General features: G+C 39.7%; 1 protein-coding gene across 1 annotated transcript in view; it reads right to left on the bottom strand.

Moving 5' to 3' along the window:
• LOC124594939 (serine/threonine-protein kinase Pak) overlaps positions 1-19602 on the bottom strand; it is a 133121-nt gene that overhangs the window by 65201 nt on the left and 48318 nt on the right. Inside the window, exon 3 of the mRNA XM_047133441.1 lies at positions 947-1106. Coding sequence (XP_046989397.1) covers positions 947-1106 — 160 coding nt within the window. The remainder of the gene's footprint in view (positions 1-946; positions 1107-19602) is intronic.

Genomic DNA, 19602 nt, shown 5'->3' with positions numbered 1-19602 from the left:
TGGTCAAACTTTGTTCAATTTCTTCGTTTATTACAGAAGTACTAGGAATCAAAAATCCAACAATTAGTTATTTCAGAAATTGGTTATTTTGAGTGGCTTTATTAGTCTGGTTAAATTGGCATTGAAAAAAACTGATATACCTGAAAACTGGTTGTTTCTGTGATAACTGTCATCCCTAGTTCAGTTTTTACTGAAAGAGGTGCAGAATGCCAAAAATAATAAGATACATAAGGGAGAAACAAAAACATATGAGACATTATACAAAAAAGAAAGAAGAAAATACAACAGAAGAAATTAGCAACAAAACTCACGGGAAACTTCTGAAGCTGGAGGAGAGCATTAAGATTACCACCATCTAGCTCTCTATATGATCAATGAACACACACAAGCTTACATATTGGTAGTACTTTATGGCCAAAAATAGTCAGCAATTTGAATAGTGAGCAATGTTGGTCACTTTATCCCCTCAGCCACCTTGGGACTACCAACATTTTCCACTTTCCACAGCTGTGTTACCTTTCAGGCTAGCCAATTCATTTAATTTTATTAACTATGAAATATTTTAATTCTCAGTTTCTGCTCACCAGTCTATGCCTTTCCCTCTTATTTATACTGTGTTTTGTGTAGTGTTTCATGTAATGTTTGGAGTGCCTTGGTGTCATATGTTTCACAGTTAATGAGTTTTTTTCATCCTCCACTTTCATAATTTCCTGATGACAGATTAGCTTCAAAAGTTTGAAACTTGTAATCCTTTGTGTGTGACTGACAGCTATAACTGATGTTATCTCATAAGATAATTACTTATTTTTACTGTGTTGGTAACAACTAGTTATGAATAGCCTGAGTTTGGAAATCCAATCTTCTCCACCAGTGATCACAATGGTAAGTCTACTTATTCAGATACTCAAACAAAATGACACAGTCATCACTTTTACATGGTACTCACCAACCATTTTAGTTGTTGTCATGTACTTTGAACCTTTGGTTTCTTTGCTTGAGTTATCAAACCAGTTGAGGACATCTAACACAGCTTGTGGGTTGCTCTTCTGCTCCTGTTTGCTGATGTTTGAACTCATCAGTAACCTTGCCCATGCTTCTGGCATACCCTGTTAAGATTTTAAAACACAAATTAACAGAGAATATAATTCATTAAGCAAACAAAACAAGTTAAACAATTCTGACAAAAAACGTCAAGCTGATAAACTGAAATTACACCATACCCCTCTGCAAAAAAGGAGTAATTACATAGACAAATACAGTTTCACTCTGTGTCTCCAAAAACATTCTGAAAAATGCCACTAAGATCTGGAATATCACAACTTATCCAAAATATCTAAATGGAATGCATCAAATAGTGACAAGTGTTTCTGAAGCCTATACACTGAAAATTTTGTCATTACCAAATATCATTTATTTATTAATACAGCACAGAGTTCAGTTGACCTAGTTGTTTGAAACGGTGCAGTGACTATTATCAAATGTTTCACTCACATTACCTGACACTTACCAAAAATGATGTACATAATTACATTATTACCCAAATAATATTATCCAATACCACTAATTTACTCAGTCCAAAAACATACTCCATTAACTTTACCTGATATTTTATGATAGTTGCAAATGCTACGTGCCGTTGTGGAACTACACTAAATTAATTCAAATCTTCCCAACAAAGTTTGTAACTAGTTATTGTTACAGTTTTATTTTACTCTTAGACAAAGAATGACAACAATCTGTGCCTCATTATCAAAACCAGAATACAAAGTACCAAACACATTACAAATTACAGTTTCCTGCTAATTACAAACAGAATAAGACCAAACAGGTACCTGAAGAGGTTTCTAAGTATTTCACGTAGCATTACCAGACAACAGAACACGAGGGCACAAATTGTACTAAAAGACAGGATTAAAGTGGTACAGGTAGACTAACAAAAACTTCCAAACCAATCCATGGTTCAATAGCACATTCATGGTTCACACGTAACAGGAGAACCATGTCAAAAATGTGATATACATATCTCAATATGCAGAGATTTTTTTCAGTAGCACTGGGCACTAATTTAAGAAACTGATTAAAAACTTTAATGCAGCCATAGTGGCTCAAAAACTGAGTCAATGGAAGGTAAATGTAATGTTAAATAACATGTTATTGATTGTTTAGAATAGTGTTTTTATTAACTGTTAGTGTTCATGTCATGGTGCAGATTTATCATTAAGACTAAAACATCTTAATGATGTAACTCCTCTATTACTTCAAAACAACTGATATCTATGCATGTGGGAGAATGAAGTCAGTTAAAAATATTTTAAAGTTAACAGCATTGTATCACAACTGATGCACTAATTAGGATGCTGTGCTTCAACATATACAATGATAGACAATGAAAGCACTAAATTCTAAACAGACTCAATGGAACTTATCTTTACCTTTACATTTAACTGCCAACTTCTTTAAAATGAAAAATATATGGGTACAAAATTTAGCTGGCTTACAGTCATGATTTTCCCGTAATCATTAGAGGCTGAAGTTTACTGTACCCTTGTCATGTATAAATGAGCAAATGTGTCCATAATTTTATTGTAAAAATTATGATTTTTAACTACCATAGATATGGGTCGTTTCTATGTATATGATATTCAGTGTTAGTTCAAATATTGGTTTTTATTTGTTTGAGGCACTCTTTGGGTGGCATGTGGCCTTTTCAGTTCACCAGCAGACGTCTGCATATCACAGCAGGTGCTGCAAGGAGCTACCAACAATACTGCAAAAACTGCCAAGGAGAGTCTCAGAATTCACCGGAGTACAGAAAAAAATATGAAAACTCTGAGATCATGCTCTTCTCAAAGAGATTACAACAAAATCTAAATCTAGTTATTTGCACCTGTAATGTCAGCAATACGGCATGTGAAAGACATTTGCAATTTGTGTTTATTTTTTTAGTGAAGTCAACAGTTCCCTCATAAATCTAAGTTAATACAAATAATAATGACACAGTTGATACCTGCTGCTTCTGAGATACTTAAATTGAAATGCATATAAAGTTAATATCTGATAAAAATAAAGAAAGGATCTTTAAAGATAGAAAAAAGGTCCATAAAGCACAACCACTGAATTCTTCCCTTGGCTATAACATACAGTACCTGTCCTTCAACTTAATTATTTACACAGTATAACTGTACTGTTCAATTATTACCTTAAACTTAACATGCAGATCCAATTCTTCCATTGCAAAAATCACTTCAGTACCATTAACAGCCATTCCTACAGTAAACTTCCCTGTCTTTACTTGCACAGAGTTTAAATCTTCTCAGTAGGTTTATCTGCCCTTATCTCTTGTCAGTTCTTAGAAACCAAATACAACACTGCTACTCTTTTATCAACAGCAGAGACATCAGTGATATTATGACAGAGCCAACTGTGTAGTAAATGAGCAAAATTGCAGCATAAATTAACAGTCATCGAGTTGTAAAGATGACAATTCTGACTCCAGACAGTCTTTAAAAAGCTACTGCAAAAACATATTTTCAAAGGTAGCTGCCACTAAGACATATGCCTACAGTTCTACCCAAAACAAAAACTTGTAGTATTTCTGTTGAAATTCTAACTTTATTCAGTCCTCATAACATTTTAGCCATAAAGCTGGAATTCAAGATCTCACCTTACTCTCACAGGCCAGAGAAATGAATATTTTTTTAAGTAAATGGGTAAACAATCTTTCTTAAAAACTGGATTAACAAGTTAGGTGTCCCTACTGAAAAGAATTACAAAAAACCATAACAGCAAATCCCCATTCACCCATCTCTCTCTCTCTCTCTCTCTCTCTCTCTCTCTCTCTCTCTCTCTCTCTCTCAAACTGGATTAACAAGTTAGGTGTCCCTACTGAAAAGAATTACAACACACACACACACACACACACACACACACACACACACACACACACACACACACACAGAGAGAGAGAGAGAGAGAGAGAGAGAGAGAGAGAGAGAAGAAAAAGTACTTCTGAAAGTCATACAACCTAAGTTTCACGTGAACAATGGTTTCTTTTATTTGAGCTGCAATAAACAGCATCTTAGTTTCCACTGCCTTAGAATGTTTCATTTTTTAAACAATCAATTTAATTAAATTTGGTGGCATTTTAAACAATACAATATGGATATGAGGGAATCAGTCACAAACTATAACTGAACACATGAACTGTCATTTTTTGCAAAGCAGCAAATGGAAATCCATAATAAGTAAGCACGGTTACACTTGAAAAGTTATTACTACTGTCACAAAATATTAGCATATACATTCTATGTCCTAGCTCAGCCTAGCCAGCAGTTGTTACAGTGTATTAACATCTGTTTCTTGTTTCACTTACAAAACAGTGTCCTTAACAAGGTAAGAGACAATACATTGAAAAAAAAAAAAAAAAAACTTTTCTGCAAACTGAGAAATATTATATAATCAAGTATAGATAGAAGTGTTAGAATGTCTTTCTTGAAAGTATGTGTGTAGACTAAAGTCTTACAATGAAGTGAACCACACATACGTACAAGAAGAGAGCAAAAGCTTTGGAAATGTGGTGCTACAAAAGAATACCAAACATCAAAAAGATATATGTGATATCTAATGTAGAAGTAATGAATCTAACTGGGAAGAAAAGAGCTTTAAAGTACAACTTAAAACAAGGGAAAATTGGTTGGAAACATCCTGATTTAGTGTGAAATAATTAATTTGGTAATGGATGGAAGTGGACAGGATAAAAATAGTAGAGGGAGACCAATGCTCAACTATAGAAGGCAGGTGCAAGTGGATGTAGGTTGTAACAGTTATGCTCAGATGACAGTAATACACAGGATAAACTAAAGTGGAGAGCTCCATTAGATTAGTCTTCAGACTGAAGATAACAACAACAATACATCCAAAGTACCATTAATCATGTTCATTAATGAGAAAGATTTGGGCAAAGTGACAACACACAGGTCACACTTTTGACTGGTTTGTCAGAATTTTTTTCACTTAATTTAGTCAGAACTATTTAATATCTGCTTGTAGAGAATCTACTTTGTAGACACAGAAAACAAACACAAATGTAGTGAAGCATAGCAGGAGTGAGAAGAGTCCGAATTTAAGCAGTAAGGGAAGTGGTGAAACAACTCTGCTATATACAGAGAAACCTAACAGAATATGAGCCAAGCAAGGGACATGCAGACAAGGTTGATACATGGGAAGAAATGTTTCTTCAACAACAGAAATCTATTAGTGACAATACCTAGTAATGAGGGAGGAATTTCTAAAACTGTACACTGAGAGTACAGCAATGTAAGCAAGTGAAACTTGCACAGCATAAAAACTGGAAAAGAAGTCAATACTTACCTTTTAACACATGATGCTAAAATATTTTTGCTTTTTATCAATTATTTGATAGATAACTAATTAATTGAGTACTTATTTACTTCCATTAGTGGGGCATGTGCTGAAAATTCCAGGTCAATTTGGTCTGAAGAACTGTTGACTGACAAAACACGTTAAATAACTTAACGAACACAGTGAATAATATCCTCTGATGATTTGATGTCAATGCCAAAGAATAAAAGAAAATGTCATGGTTTATTACACTTAGGGACATTCTGAATGAGTTAAGACAAAATTTCCACTTGATCCCATCAATGTTACTTTGCATCAAATGTTGATAAATGAAATACAATTTGTACAAACACAAAAAGGTCCAATAGTATTTGAATCCAAAGTGGGATACCACTGCACTCTGTATCATTCCCCATTATATATGCAGGCACAGTAAAAAATAACTACATGAAATGAACACAGGAAACCTACTGTAAGCAGAGCAACTGCAGAGGAAACTACATATGAGACCTTTACGCAACCTAAGCTAGAAGGATGTTGAAGTATCTGTGACTCTCACCACCAGCAAATTAAAGAAAGATATTGAAGCAATTCAGACGTGTGACGATATTGTTGGAACCCACTGATTCAGTCTGGACACACACAGAATTTGATTTGAGATCATTGAAATAACATTAAATTCCTCTTATAAAAAGACAGATAGATAAATTTTGGGAAACATTTTTCGAGAGGCTATAAAACTTTACATTGCGCAATAAGTCAGAATTTACTACATAAAACTAGACTTGCAGAAAAACTGTTCAGAACTCACACCAAATGGAATATAACACAAATTGCTGCATTTATTAGATGCTTGGGGATGTACAACTACTGGGTCTAACCCCCCCCCCCCCCCCCCCCCCCCCCCAATAATATCGCTGCCCTACCTCAGCAAGAAGAAGTGTATCTTTGCCAGATCAGTTCTCTCTAGTACGTAATCTACGCTAAACGCATTGTTTATATGCTGAGAGACTAAAAGTATTGATAGTAAATGACGGGAGTGCGAGTTATTATTTATCATCCTAATTATCATGCCTGCTCCCCACTACCTATAGGTGTAAATTGTATGCAGAAACACTGGTATTGAATAAAGACAAAATAAATGGAGAATGTCACCAAAATACCCAGATTACTTTTACATCAGAATAAACGACAGAAGTGTTTAGTTCCTAGGAAACAGGAATGTGGTAGATAGTGACTACGGACTGTTCATGAATACAGTGGAGGAGTGCAAGTGAGTTATGATCAAATTTTTGCTTAGTGGAAATTTCCCTCTTCCTTCATGGTCTCTTAACGCTAATGATCTAGAAGGCTATGAATGGTCGGATTAATATAATGTACTTTGACTTCCGATGCTTTCAAAACAGTACATAACTGTCACCTTATTTACAAAAAGAATGGTTGTGGAACACCAGACCAGGTATATGACTTATATTAAGATTTTCTTCAGAAAACATTTCACAGAATATAGTTCTTGATGATTAAACATAATCAGAAGCAGCAGTAGCATTAGTTGTAACCCATGAAATGCAATAGAATCTTTAGTCATTCACTACCCACAATACTACACAAACAGCTCAAGATACCAAAGCAACATTTTCAGTATGTGACTTACTTTTTATGCAGCACTTGATGAACTGAAATAAGGAGACTTTGTCATTTGGCGCAGTCTACCGTTGATAAACACAGCCTAACACAGCTGGTATTGTGCTGTGTTGTGCTGTAAGTTTTCAGCATCAAATTTAACATGTTTTTAGCTATTGTTTTTTTCTTCTTCAAATATCCTGTTTCAGTAGCTTGAACCTTGTACAAAATAATCTGTCTGTCATTGATATCTGTGACACACTGTACAAAAAAGGTCTGTTAGGCAATTTAGGTATCTCCCAACCGTCTATAGTGAGGTTACATTAACAGAAAATTTCTGAGGAGTGCAGAAAGACCTGAAGAGGATCCATACTTCATGTAAGAAGTAGTAGTTAAGCGTCAACTTAACAAAATTTAATTTGATGTTAATAAATATGTGAAAACCTGACATTGTTGGATTATACTAAAACCAATAAACCACTGGAAAGCCACCAAATTATGCACAGCTGGGATGATTTCAGTTAGATTACACACTTAAAACTTGAGAAAGTAAAACATCATTTAGACACCTCTTCATGGTCCAGAAATGAATCGAATCGTGGAACACATTGCCAAAGGTGCATAATGAATGGGATAAAATAAGAATCAATGCAGAATTACATTATATTTATCTCAAATATCTATATATGGAAAACTTACTTTCCCTATAAACAACTGACATATCATCCATACACATTCACTCATTCACACAGTATTTTTGCATATATGGCCTACAACTATACCAAATCAACACTTCATCTAGACTAAAAATAGAATTTCTATGTGCCAGACAGAGTACGTGTTGTTTATCTTTTCTTTACACACACAAGCAAATGTTTGGAGCTTACACGTAATGCTGCCCATTTTCAACCACCATGACATACTCCAATAGGAACAAAAACTCCCTTTGCCTTGAGCTAGTTCTACACCCCGATGTTTGAAACATAGCTGACATGCTACTCTATCACCAATACACAATGGACATGAAGAAGGAGCCAAGCTGCCTCTGAGGCCTGGTCGTCTCTCTGAGTTAAGATGCGCAACTGGCCGTGAAGCACTTTCCACCCACAGGTGAGCGACCTTCCGAGGCATACTTCACCCCCTCCCACACTGCATGTCAGAAAATCAAAAGTTCTCAGCACCCAACGATCATTATCTTTACTGTAAGGAGTCTGGGAGTGTTGCTGACTCAAACACAGAGTCAAACTGTAGATAAGAAGATGTATGCAGTTTTGCCAGGTGAAGGGCCACTTGCCACGAGTGGTTTTTTTAATGTTTTTTTTTTTAATGTCTGCATGCAGTACACTACAGTTAGAAGTGTGGGAATGATCGTCGACCCAGACACACACTGTTAAGATGCAATGAAAGGAGATGTTAGCAGATGGAGGGGCGGAGGTAACAGATGAGTCAACAAGACACAGGACATCCATTCTCAAATGGCAACATGTAGTATGTCCAGTGAAGGAATTTCATCTACAATGAAGTTTGCATGTGGTCCTCCTTTCCTTGGATGACAATTTTGGGCGACAAAATTTTTAACAAGCATGTTGAACAGCAAAATGAATATGGGGTAGCCAATCACACATATGACCACAGCCGCGGAGACAACTCTTGAGACCACAAATAGCTCATCCTGGAGAAACAGTTGTCATCAAGACGGCGAAGGGGATTCTTCCTGGTTGGTGTCTGAGCATCAGCTGTCTCTGCATCACCGGACATCCACCACTGGCAACTACCAAAGACATTTGCATCGCCCGACACATTCGTGCTACTATAACACTGGAAATGTCAGTACTGACACCAGCACATCTTCCTGCTGCCTTCACAATATTACATTATTAGACTTACGGATGGAATACATGAGTGTATGTTGTATATTGTCTGAATATGGCTCTCATTTGAAGTATCGTTTGAACTGTCACACCATTTGTTTGATATTTTGTGTCATTTGTGTCTTCTTGGCATTGTGTATCAGCACCGTGTTGATCTTGTTGTCTGGTCTTGGGGAGAATTAGGTTAAGTGTATTGTTTGGTTCAACAGAGAGAGAGAGAGAGAGAGAGAGAGAGAGAGAGAGAGAGAGAGAGAGAGAGAGAATAAAAATTGGCACGTGAATTTCGTCGATGTTTCTTGAAGTCAGTAATAAATAACGACGAGTTCAGGTGAGGTGAGTCAATGGTTAAAAGTTAGTTGTACGGAGGGGGTGTTACAAGGAAACCTGAAAGACAGACAGAGTATCATAAGAGTAGAGAGGTAAATAGAGCATTCTGATAGGGAACGAAATGTTAATGAAGTTATATGCAATGTTAAAGAATGGTGCAGTTCATAGAGAGCCACGACTCATAATAAATGGCTATGAACTCCTCTCCGGGGGACATCACCTGTCCGTGCGGGTGGAGAGGCTTGCATATCCACAGGAAGCTGAGGGCTATGCCAAAGGTAGAGGACCTACTGCCGGAAAGGCCTCAGCTGATGGATCAGACTAAGAGTGTCCCACAATGTCTCATCTTCCCTATCCACTCCTAGACCTACCCTATTCCCTGACCCAACCCAAGGTGTGATGCGATCCGTGCTGAGGGGTATGTGGCACATGGGAAGATGTGTCGCAAACGGAGCCTCAGGGATACCGGGCGGCCTCCCTGAGTAATTAGCCTTACACCGCAAGGGGTATTCGTGGTGTGGACCTTCTAGATCCACAAATCTCATGGGACCAACATGGACACGACTACAGAAAAAGAAACTGAGGGAAACCTCAGATACCCAAACAACAGGGACTGAACCGATGGAAGGCTCTTCCACTACTGAATCAGGGTCTAGACCTGAGCCAGAAGTGGGAACTGTAACCGAGAAGCTAGACCAGATTAAGATCAAAGGCTTGTCTGGGGCCCAAAGGAGTAAGCTACTCAGGGAACAGAGGGAAAAGGAAGGAAAAGAATGGCTTCCTAAACACAAGTGGAGGGAGTAAAGGGACTAGAACCCATGACCCCCAGGAAAAAACTGTCTCAAGTTGAAGAGGACACGCAGACCCCCACAAAGTCAAACACAGGTAGTAAGCGGATAAGAGAGGAATCAAAGACTCCCTCCTCCCTGGATAAGCGAGTCCAAAAAAAACCAAGGCAAGAAATAGGGAAACAGACCTATAGTACTGCAGTTTCAGTTTTTAGGATGGCAGTTATCCAGGAAGGTTATCCACTGGTGGCCATTACCTCACAGCAGGAGGAACTAGTAAAGATGGCCCTCTTTGAAAAGATTGGGGGGGGGGGGGGGGGGGGGGCGACGACAACGTCCCAACTTCAGGAGGGTCTATCTAGATCATGGTGCACTCATTTTTGTCTGTGAGGGGATGCACACAGTAGAATGGCTCAAGGCCAAGGTGCCCATGATATCCCTGTGGGAAGATGCGAAGCTGCTGGTCAAGACGGCAGCGGAGCTTCTTAAGACCGCAAAGATATCATTATGGGTACCCAAGATCCTTAAGGAAATCTCTCCCAAGACTCTGTTAGGGAGAATAAGGGCACAGAACCCAAAAGTCCCGACAGAAGATTGGAGAGTGATTAACCAGAAGGTTGCTCCGGAAGGACGAATCCTGGTGGTGGAGGTTGGTGAGAAGTCCCTGAGGGCGGTGCAGGAGCAGGACCTGAAACTATTTTTAGGGTTCTCGCAGGTCACCATCAGGGTTCTCAAAGATGGCAGTAAGACAGAGCCTGGAGCTGCCGCAGATTAATCTGTCACACAGTAAAGGGGCCTCTGCTACTCTGAGCCGCTGCCTGGGGAGACAGGAAGTGGACATGGCCCTGATACAAGAACCCTATTTATACAAAGGGGGTGTATCGGGCCTCGGAGGCACTGGAGGTAAGTTTATTTATGCAAGGAATCTAAGAAACTCCAGAACACGCATCTATGTTAGAAACGGCATTTCTTTCATGCCAATAATGATTTCTGCTCTAGGGACTTAGTGACCATCAAAATGCAGCAATTTGAGGAAGGTATCACGAGGGAAATTGTCTTGGCCTCAGCATACCTTATTTACGAAGACAGTTCTCCCCCTCCCTTGGAGGTGAGGAGAGTGGTAGAGACTTGCCATTGGCAAGGTGACCAACTGCGGGTGGGGTGCGTCGCCAATGCCCACAGCCTAGTGTGGGGCAGCAAAGACACCAACAGTAGAGGTGAATACCTTCTTGAATTCCTCTTAGCTAACAATTTATAGGTCCTGAATAGGAGCAATGAACCTACATTCAGGAATAGCAGAAAGGAAGAAGTAATTGACATAACGTTTGGTTACATGACGATGGGTAGCTATGTCAAACAATGGCATGTGGTGTTAGAACCATCCTCATCAGACCACATGCACATTAAATTCAAGGTTGAAATGGGAATCAGACAGACCATGACTTATAGAAATCCCAGGAAAACAGACTGGGAGACATATGGGAGGGACCTTGACTTAGGCTTATCAGAAATTAAAACCACGATAAGGAAGCCAGTAGAATTTGAGGAAGTAGCAGAGGATGTTACCTCTGCCATAGTGACCTCATATCAGGACAACTGCACAATCACCAGCAAGTGCACAAATAGGAGTGTTCCTTGGTGGAATAACAAATTGGAAACACAAAGAAAACAGGTACGGAGACTGTTTAATATTGCGAGACATGAAGGACAATGGGCTAAATATCGTGAGGCCCTTGTCAGTTACAATCATGCAATAAGACAAGCAAAGGAGGCATCCTGGAAGGCATTCTGTGACGAAGTGGAAGGCACGGCTGCACAAGCCAGACTTCACAAGATTCTCACTAGAGTACCAACTAATCCAGGAGGTACGTTGAGGAAGGAGGAGGGGGAATATACAAAGACAGCACATGAGACGCTGGAATTGCTCCTCAAAACTCACTTTCCTCAGTATGATCTGCAGGATAACACAGACCAGTATGTGACCCCAGAGAGACAACAGTTCTCAGACACTCTAAGAGAGGACTGGGAATCGGCCAAGGAGTGTGTGAACTTCAATAAAATCCAGTGGGCAGTGGTAACATTCCAGCTGTTCCAGTCACCTGGCCCAGATGGAATTTTTCCAGCTCTCCTGCAACAGGCAGGTGGAAAGCTTATAAGAATCCTATGCAGGCTATTTAGGGTTAGCTTAGCAGTAGGAATCTTTCCCAATGTTTGGAGGGCTGTGAAGGTAGTCTTCATTCCAAAGCCAGGGAAAATTGATCATACCAAGGCCAAGGATATGAGACCAACCAGTCTGTCCTCCTCCATTCTCAGAACATTTGAAAAACTGGTTAATGTATACGTTGGGGAGACAAGGCTAAGTAGGGTCCCTCTACACCTGAACCAACACGCATACCAACCAGGTAAATCATGTGAGACAGCTCTCCACCAACTCGTCGGGAAGGTGGAAAAAGCACTTCACTTCCAAGAAATAGCCCTCTGCATCTTTCTGGATATCAAGGGGGCCTTTAGTAACATGACCTTCGATTCCATGGTAAGGGCAGCAGAGGTGCATGACCTGGGGACCACTATATGTAGGTGGACCAGAGCCATGCTTAGTGGAAGGAAGGTAGAGGCCACCATGATGAATGAAAAGATGGTAATTAAGACCACTAGAGGCTGCCCACAAGGAGGAGTTTTGTCTCCTCTATTATGGAATCTAGTGGTGAACGAACTCATTGAGGAACTAAATCCAAATGCCTCTGAGCACTATGGGACTTAACATCTATGGTCATCAGTCCCCTAGAACTTAGAACTACTTAAACCTAACTAACCTAAGGACAGCACACAACACCCAGTCATCACGAGGCAGAGAAAATCCCTGACCCCGCCGGGAATCGAACCCGGGAACCCGGGCACGGGAAGCGAGGAACTAAATTCCAGACAATGCTTCTGCCAAGGATATGCAGGATGACCTTGCATAGTAATACTTGGCAAATTCACTGACACAGTCAGGAGTAAGGCACAAGGAAGGTTGGACATTGTGCATTGTGCATTAAACAGGATCTGTGAGTTAATCCTAAGAAGACTGTTGTGGTGCCATTTACGAAGAGACATATTCAGCATGCAAGTTGGAATCTAAAGCCCTTTGATGAAACTCTACCTGTGAAGGGGACAGTGAATAGGGAAAATTGGATGAGAAGCTAACTTGGACCCCTCATATTAAGAGTATGTGCTCCAAGGCAAAAAGTACTTTAGTGAGTACTAGGAGGGCTTGTGGCAAAAACTGGGGCCGAAGCCCCAGGGGTATGCACTGGATATACAACACGGTGGTTACACCTAGGATTTCCTATGGGGGTGTAGTGTGGTGGAAGAAGGTAGAACAGTGGGTTGCTGCTAAAGAGCTTGCTAAGGTGCAGAGATTGGTCTGCTTAGCCATAATGGGTGGAATTAGCAGCACACCAACTGCTGGAATGGTAGCCATGCTGGATATGCCTCCACTTCACCTTTGGGTTCTGATGGAGGCAGCAGCTGGGGCATACCAGACTTAAAACTGGCCAAAACTGGGTCTCATTTGGATATCCAGAATCACACACTAACATAGTGAGGTAAATATAGGTATGGCTGGAGAAATGCCCACCAACTATATAACAACTCCGAACTGGTTCGACAAGCCTTACAACATAATAATTGGAAGTAGGGAGCAGTGGGAGAAAACAGTTCGACACCATACAGGGGACACTGTTTGGTTCACCAATGGGTCAAAAACAGATCAAGGCATTGGGGCAGGGTTGTACGGAATTCAGCCAAGACTGGAGAGCAGCATCTCTCTAGGGAACCTGGCCTCTGTATTCCAAGCCGAAATTGCTGCAATCAGGGCATTCGTCGAGGATAATATGAGTACGTGCTACAATGACCGTAGCATCTACATCTATTCAGACAGCCAGGCAACCCTGAAATCATTGGCAGTTCCTGCAACAAGATCTAAGATTGTTGCAGATTGCCACAGGGCTCTGGTGGAGCTAGGGAGAAGTGATAAGATAAACCTTGTGTGGGTTCCTGACCACTCATGGATCTGAGGCAATTAACAAGCTGATAGATTGGCTAGGATGGGGGCAACAACTCCATTTATTGGACCGGAACCTGTCTTGACAATCACCAAGGCTATGATCAAATTAGAACTGCGGAACTGGCTTAGGAAACAGCACGTAGGATATTGGATCAAGGTCCATAAACAAAGACATGGTAAGGTAATGATGCCCAAGCCATGTTTTAAAAGAAGCTCTGTAATCCTGGGATTGAACAGGAAAGAGATCAAACTCATGACTGGACTGATGACCGGCCATGGGAACTTCAAAAAACACCTACACACAATGGGTATAATGGAAGAGGACCCTAAATGTAGGACCTATGATGAGGGTGAAGAAATTGCATCACACCTAATCTTTGAATGCATGTCATTGTAGAGTAAAAGATACAGAATCTTTGGGACAACTAGACCTGAAGATACTGTGTCTAACAAAAAACTGGTAGAGGGACTCCTTGCACTATTTAAGGGCACTGGTTGGCTTTACTAGATATACAGGGAGCAATACTGCACAATAAACCTAGTTTCGGTGCGGGCGGTAGCAGGATAGACCTAAGCTGTTTTAGCTCTCCTGTTAAAATCAATCGATCAATCAATGGCTATGAAATTTTCAGAGATGCAAAATGCTCTTTCTAATGATTTCAAACAAATCCACGATGAGCCTAATCACAAATCTTGGAAAAAAATACTTTGAAGATGCGACAGATAAAGTGTACTAAAATTCCACACATGAAATGAATGATGCAAAGGAAGAGCAGCAAGCAGAAGAGCAAATAATGTGCAACACCTGCGAGGTGGTGACAATGTTGCTCTACATCAGGGAACTAATTTGTCAGCCAAAAAACAGTTGTGCCACAATCCGAAGCTGCAGAGGGAGATAGCATGAGCCATACTAGAGTATGCATCAGTCCTGGCTTGCCAGTAATTGACAATAGTGAGATGCTCAGTCTGAGAGAGTGTGGTTTCACAATGTCCCATGTTTTGACGCAATAGCAGAATGCACTATCTTATACAGCACTGGACAATTCATTCCTTACAAATTTTAGAACACCGAGCTAAAAAATTTGTTAACAATCAAATGGAAAATGGAGTCTGATATAGGTGTGATGTCTGACAGTTTGTATTATTTTTGTATTACCTTAAAGATTGAGAAGTGTGGAGTATGCCAGATAAATAGCGATTAGAGAAAAAATGGATGACAAAAGTTGAAATTGGGGACCAATTTAAGTAATAAGATGGGAATAACATTAAGGACAGGTATTAATTCAGACAGGTCAGCAGTAGATATATGCGAGGTGAGCAATGTTTATGAAATTTATTTGTGAGTTATATATTACGATTGGCATTTAAAATACAATTTAAAGGTAAAGACTGAGATAATTTAGTAAAATGACAGCACCCACAGTATGAAATTTTCATAGCTGTAACCCATCTGGCCATGGGAGCAGCATATTATTACAATTATTAATTTTGTTGAGGAAATATTGAAGATGATGGAGAAAGAGATGTAAGAGGAACACGCTTTGGAAGAGAATCATCATAGTCAATATTTAATTATGGTACCTGATTTATTGAGAGTGTTTTCGAGGGGAACAAAGTTCTGCAAGGAAGAAGTTATGGAATATTGTTAAAAGTTATTAACAGACCAGTAGGCATTGACATTATGCACCAGGGAAGAACTCAGTAGTGAACCCTTGGCCAGGCTGGATACGATTTTTAAGAGATTTCCCATATCCTAGTAGGTGAACGCTGGGCTGTTAGCCAAGTCTCGCCTCAAGTACTTGACCCACATGGACTTTTAAAACTTTTTCTGATTTTCATACGAATAACGCTACACAACAACACTTGGGGTCCACACATTCCGTCCCTGGTGAGTAATGGGGGAGCGATAAGAAGGGCATCCAGTCACCAGTTAAATTAATATGCCGAATCAGTTGCTGACCATGCCAACCCTGCAATGATGCAGGACAAAGAAAAAGAAGAATTCTGTAGTGAGAATGCACCGAGTTACTGAGCACTGGAAGGTGAGTCAAGGAAAAACTCTGAAAGAGAGCAGCACAAATTCATTTGAGTGATAGAAGAGGTCAGTATCTGAAAGAATATATCATTCCTGAGAAGTATATCAAAGTCTCGACAAATAGTACTGTAATGATGGAACAGACAGAGATAAACTATTTACGTACCACGACAGAAGGATGATGACACTGCAAATGAAAAGCTGGAAATGTCGTGAAATGGACTGATAATGCTCGTGAGCAAACACTCAGAAATGGAATATACAAAAAGCAAGGTTCAATCTGATATATATGTCAGAGAGAGAGAGAGAGAGAGAGAGAGAGAGAGAGAGAGAGAGAGAGAGAGAGATGATGAAAAACTGCAAACTAGCTGATGCACATAAACATTTGTGGCTAATATTCTAATGTTCTTGTAGGTAGCACTCCTAAACCTTTTATGTAGGATGCAAATGCTGCTCTCAAGTGCAATTTAATATATTAGGTGTGTGAAAAAAGTAATGAGACTGATTTTTATCTGCCAAAGTTTTTATTTTTTCAAACAACAATATCTGCCCCTTCAAAGAAGTTCCCTTCAGCAGGTATGCACCAGTGGAGCCATCATTCCCATTATAGGTAGCAGCTACTCCTGTCAACCACCGTGCCGTAACTCTTCTTAGAGGAAAAAATTAATACACATTTTCTTAGTGTGTTTGGCATGGAACAACAAGTCACTTCATAACAGACATGGCACACACAGATACTGCCTTTTCAGATCACCAATTTTAGCAGTGGCCGGACACGAAACACTCATGATCTAAAGTCTACTGACACTTAGGCCCTATAAGCTTCATCCCACGCAGAACCAGGGGAGCCTTCATTCAGGGTGTTGTGGACAAACTATACACACAATGCCCAGATACATCATGGAAGAGTTCTGTTTCATCATGACACAGATTAGATATTACTTTTAGGTATTAAGTAAATGCAATACCTGATGATTCTAATATCAATTAATCACAACTGCAGTCTGTCAACTCATGCTAATTCCTGGATGTAACAATAGGAATCAATGGCATCAAGGGCAGGTGAGAGGGCAAAAGAGTTCAGGAGACAGAAGCAGACCGAGCCCTGTAGCCTACAAAGACAGTTGGTATAAATGATCTAATGGACGAAAACCATGAGTACAAATCACCCGGTCCTATTGGATGGGAGTTGGAACATCAGACCTGTACCAGTCACCCATAAAAAATTTCAAGACAAAATTTCCCATCAAAATAGCCTCAGATGAACAGGTTGGTCTTTCTCAAAAAATAAATTTGGCATGGACAAGGATAATGAATATCAGTGCATGGAACACCCAGAGGATTGTCACTTAAACTGAGGAAGTATTTCATGAAAGGAGGAAATATAATATGGATGTAGAAGCCCTAACTGAAACAATGAGAAAGGGCAAAAGTACTAAATAATGGAATAGTTACATCCATACCTACAGTGGAGTATCTAAAGAGGAGAGCGCCAGAAGTGAGGTTTCCAGTACTATTAGGAAAAAACTATAAGAAAGATATAAAATCCAGGAATCATATTAGTGAAAACATCCTGCACTTGCAAATGAAATTATTAAGCCACTCAGTTGCTATCATGGCAGTGTATGAACCAAATGATGATGCCAAGATGGAGGGGAAAAAAATTATGAGGAACTGGCAGAATCACTGGGGAAAATGGTAAAGAAAAAAATCTAGTTTCTGGGGACTCAAATGTACATATTATGTGGAGAACTAATGACCCCACTGTTGGACAGTATAGGAAAAATGTATTAAATGACAGTGGTGATAGGCTGATGGACTTATGTCAGCAAAATGCTTTGAAGATAATGAATGGACGGTTTAGGAATAAGTCAATACACCAATATAAATGGGAACAACTGACTCTTATGCTGGCCAGTGTGGCCGAGTGGTTCTAGGTGCTTCAGTCTGGAACCGCACGACCGCTATGGTTGCAGGTTCGAATCCTGCCTCGGGCATGGATGTGTGTGATGTCCTTAGGTTAGTCAGGTTTAAGTAGTTCTAAGTTTTAGGAGACTGATGACCTCAGATGATAAGTCCCATAGTGCTCAGAGCCATTTGAACCATTTGACTCTTATGTTAAGGTCAATTACTGACTATGAAATAACATGCCAGGAAACAAGACTGTTCATCAAGAACACGAATTTCACAGTGCCCCAAATGTGGATCAGACCATTACTTAGGTTTCAAAAATATACTATCCCTTTAGACAGAAGGAAGTAGTACGTGAATAGTTGCTAAGTGTGAAGTCATCAGAGGTCTGGTATAATCTGTTAGTTTGCAAGAGGATTCAACATGCTTCCTCTATTAAGTTAGACTGATGGCCAAGGCATCACGTATCAAGGATGATACTGCAGAGAATATTTATCAGTCTGTTAAAGCAAGGATACATAAGGTGGTCTTTGAACCTTTGGGGGACAAAACCAAATTGGGAAAAGAAAGATGGAATCCGTGGTGGAATGAGGAAGAAGAGAAACTGGTGAAGATGAAAAGGAAATCCTATAATAAGTAGCTGAGCAATGAGCTTGATGAAGACTGTCAAATGTATGGAGCTAAATGAAAGAAGCACAAAGAGCCATTACTGAAGCAAAGTATCAGACATGGCAGAAAGTCTGAGAAAATACAGAGCAAAGTTTCTGTGATACTACAGCAAGCGGAGTGTAGAAGATACTGAAGATGATGAGAGTTGAAAATAAAGATATGGTGCTGGGATTACTCTAATAAGGTTGGATTAATGGTTAAAGTATTACCAAGCCCTACTCATGGAGAAGAGAAAGAAATTTTAAATTTGACAGAAGAAGATGAATATCCATGTGAGTGATAGGCAACCTTGCAAGAAATCTGTAGAGCTATGAAGCATATGAGAAATGGGAAGTCACTAGGTTCGGGTGGAATAAACATAAAATTAATAAAGGCAGCTTCCTTGATTGTGTACAATATCTTGGCCCAATTGTATAGTAAACATTTGGGAGGGGACCAGGTACCAAAGGAATGGAAAAAAGTCCATTATTACTTCAGTCTATAAGAAGGGGTAGAGGCAGGACAGTGGAAATAACTGGTGTGTAAGTGTGATGCCATCACTAGCAAGGTTACATGGAAGAATCTTAAATGAAAAATGGAGATGGAGACTTTAATGTCTGAAGAACAGAATGGTTTTAGACCAGGGCACTTCTGTGTTGATGGAATATACACATTATAGACTCTAATAGAGAGGTGAACCACCAAAGGCATAGAGACCCATCCCTGTGGAGGATGAGATCTTTTACACATTTCTCTTTGCTGACAACCAGGTCATCATAGCAGAAGCCAAGGACGATGCTGAGTACGTACTTTGGAAGTTAAAGGAGAACTATGAGAGATTAGGTCTCACGACAAGCATGACAAAAATTTAATATCTGAAGGTTGACAACAATACCTTAAAGGATCTGGAGGTTGGAGTCAATAAGATCACGTGATCTAACTAGTAAGTATCCGAGGGTTATGCCATTATCGAATGGAAAAAAAAGAGCA

Source organism: Schistocerca americana, chromosome 2 (assembly GCF_021461395.2).
Source record: "Schistocerca americana isolate TAMUIC-IGC-003095 chromosome 2, iqSchAmer2.1, whole genome shotgun sequence".
Lineage (NCBI taxonomy): Eukaryota > Metazoa > Arthropoda > Insecta > Orthoptera > Acrididae > Schistocerca > Schistocerca americana.
Note: the sequence above shows the minus strand (reverse complement) of the source record. Positions and strands in the feature narration are given on the sequence as shown.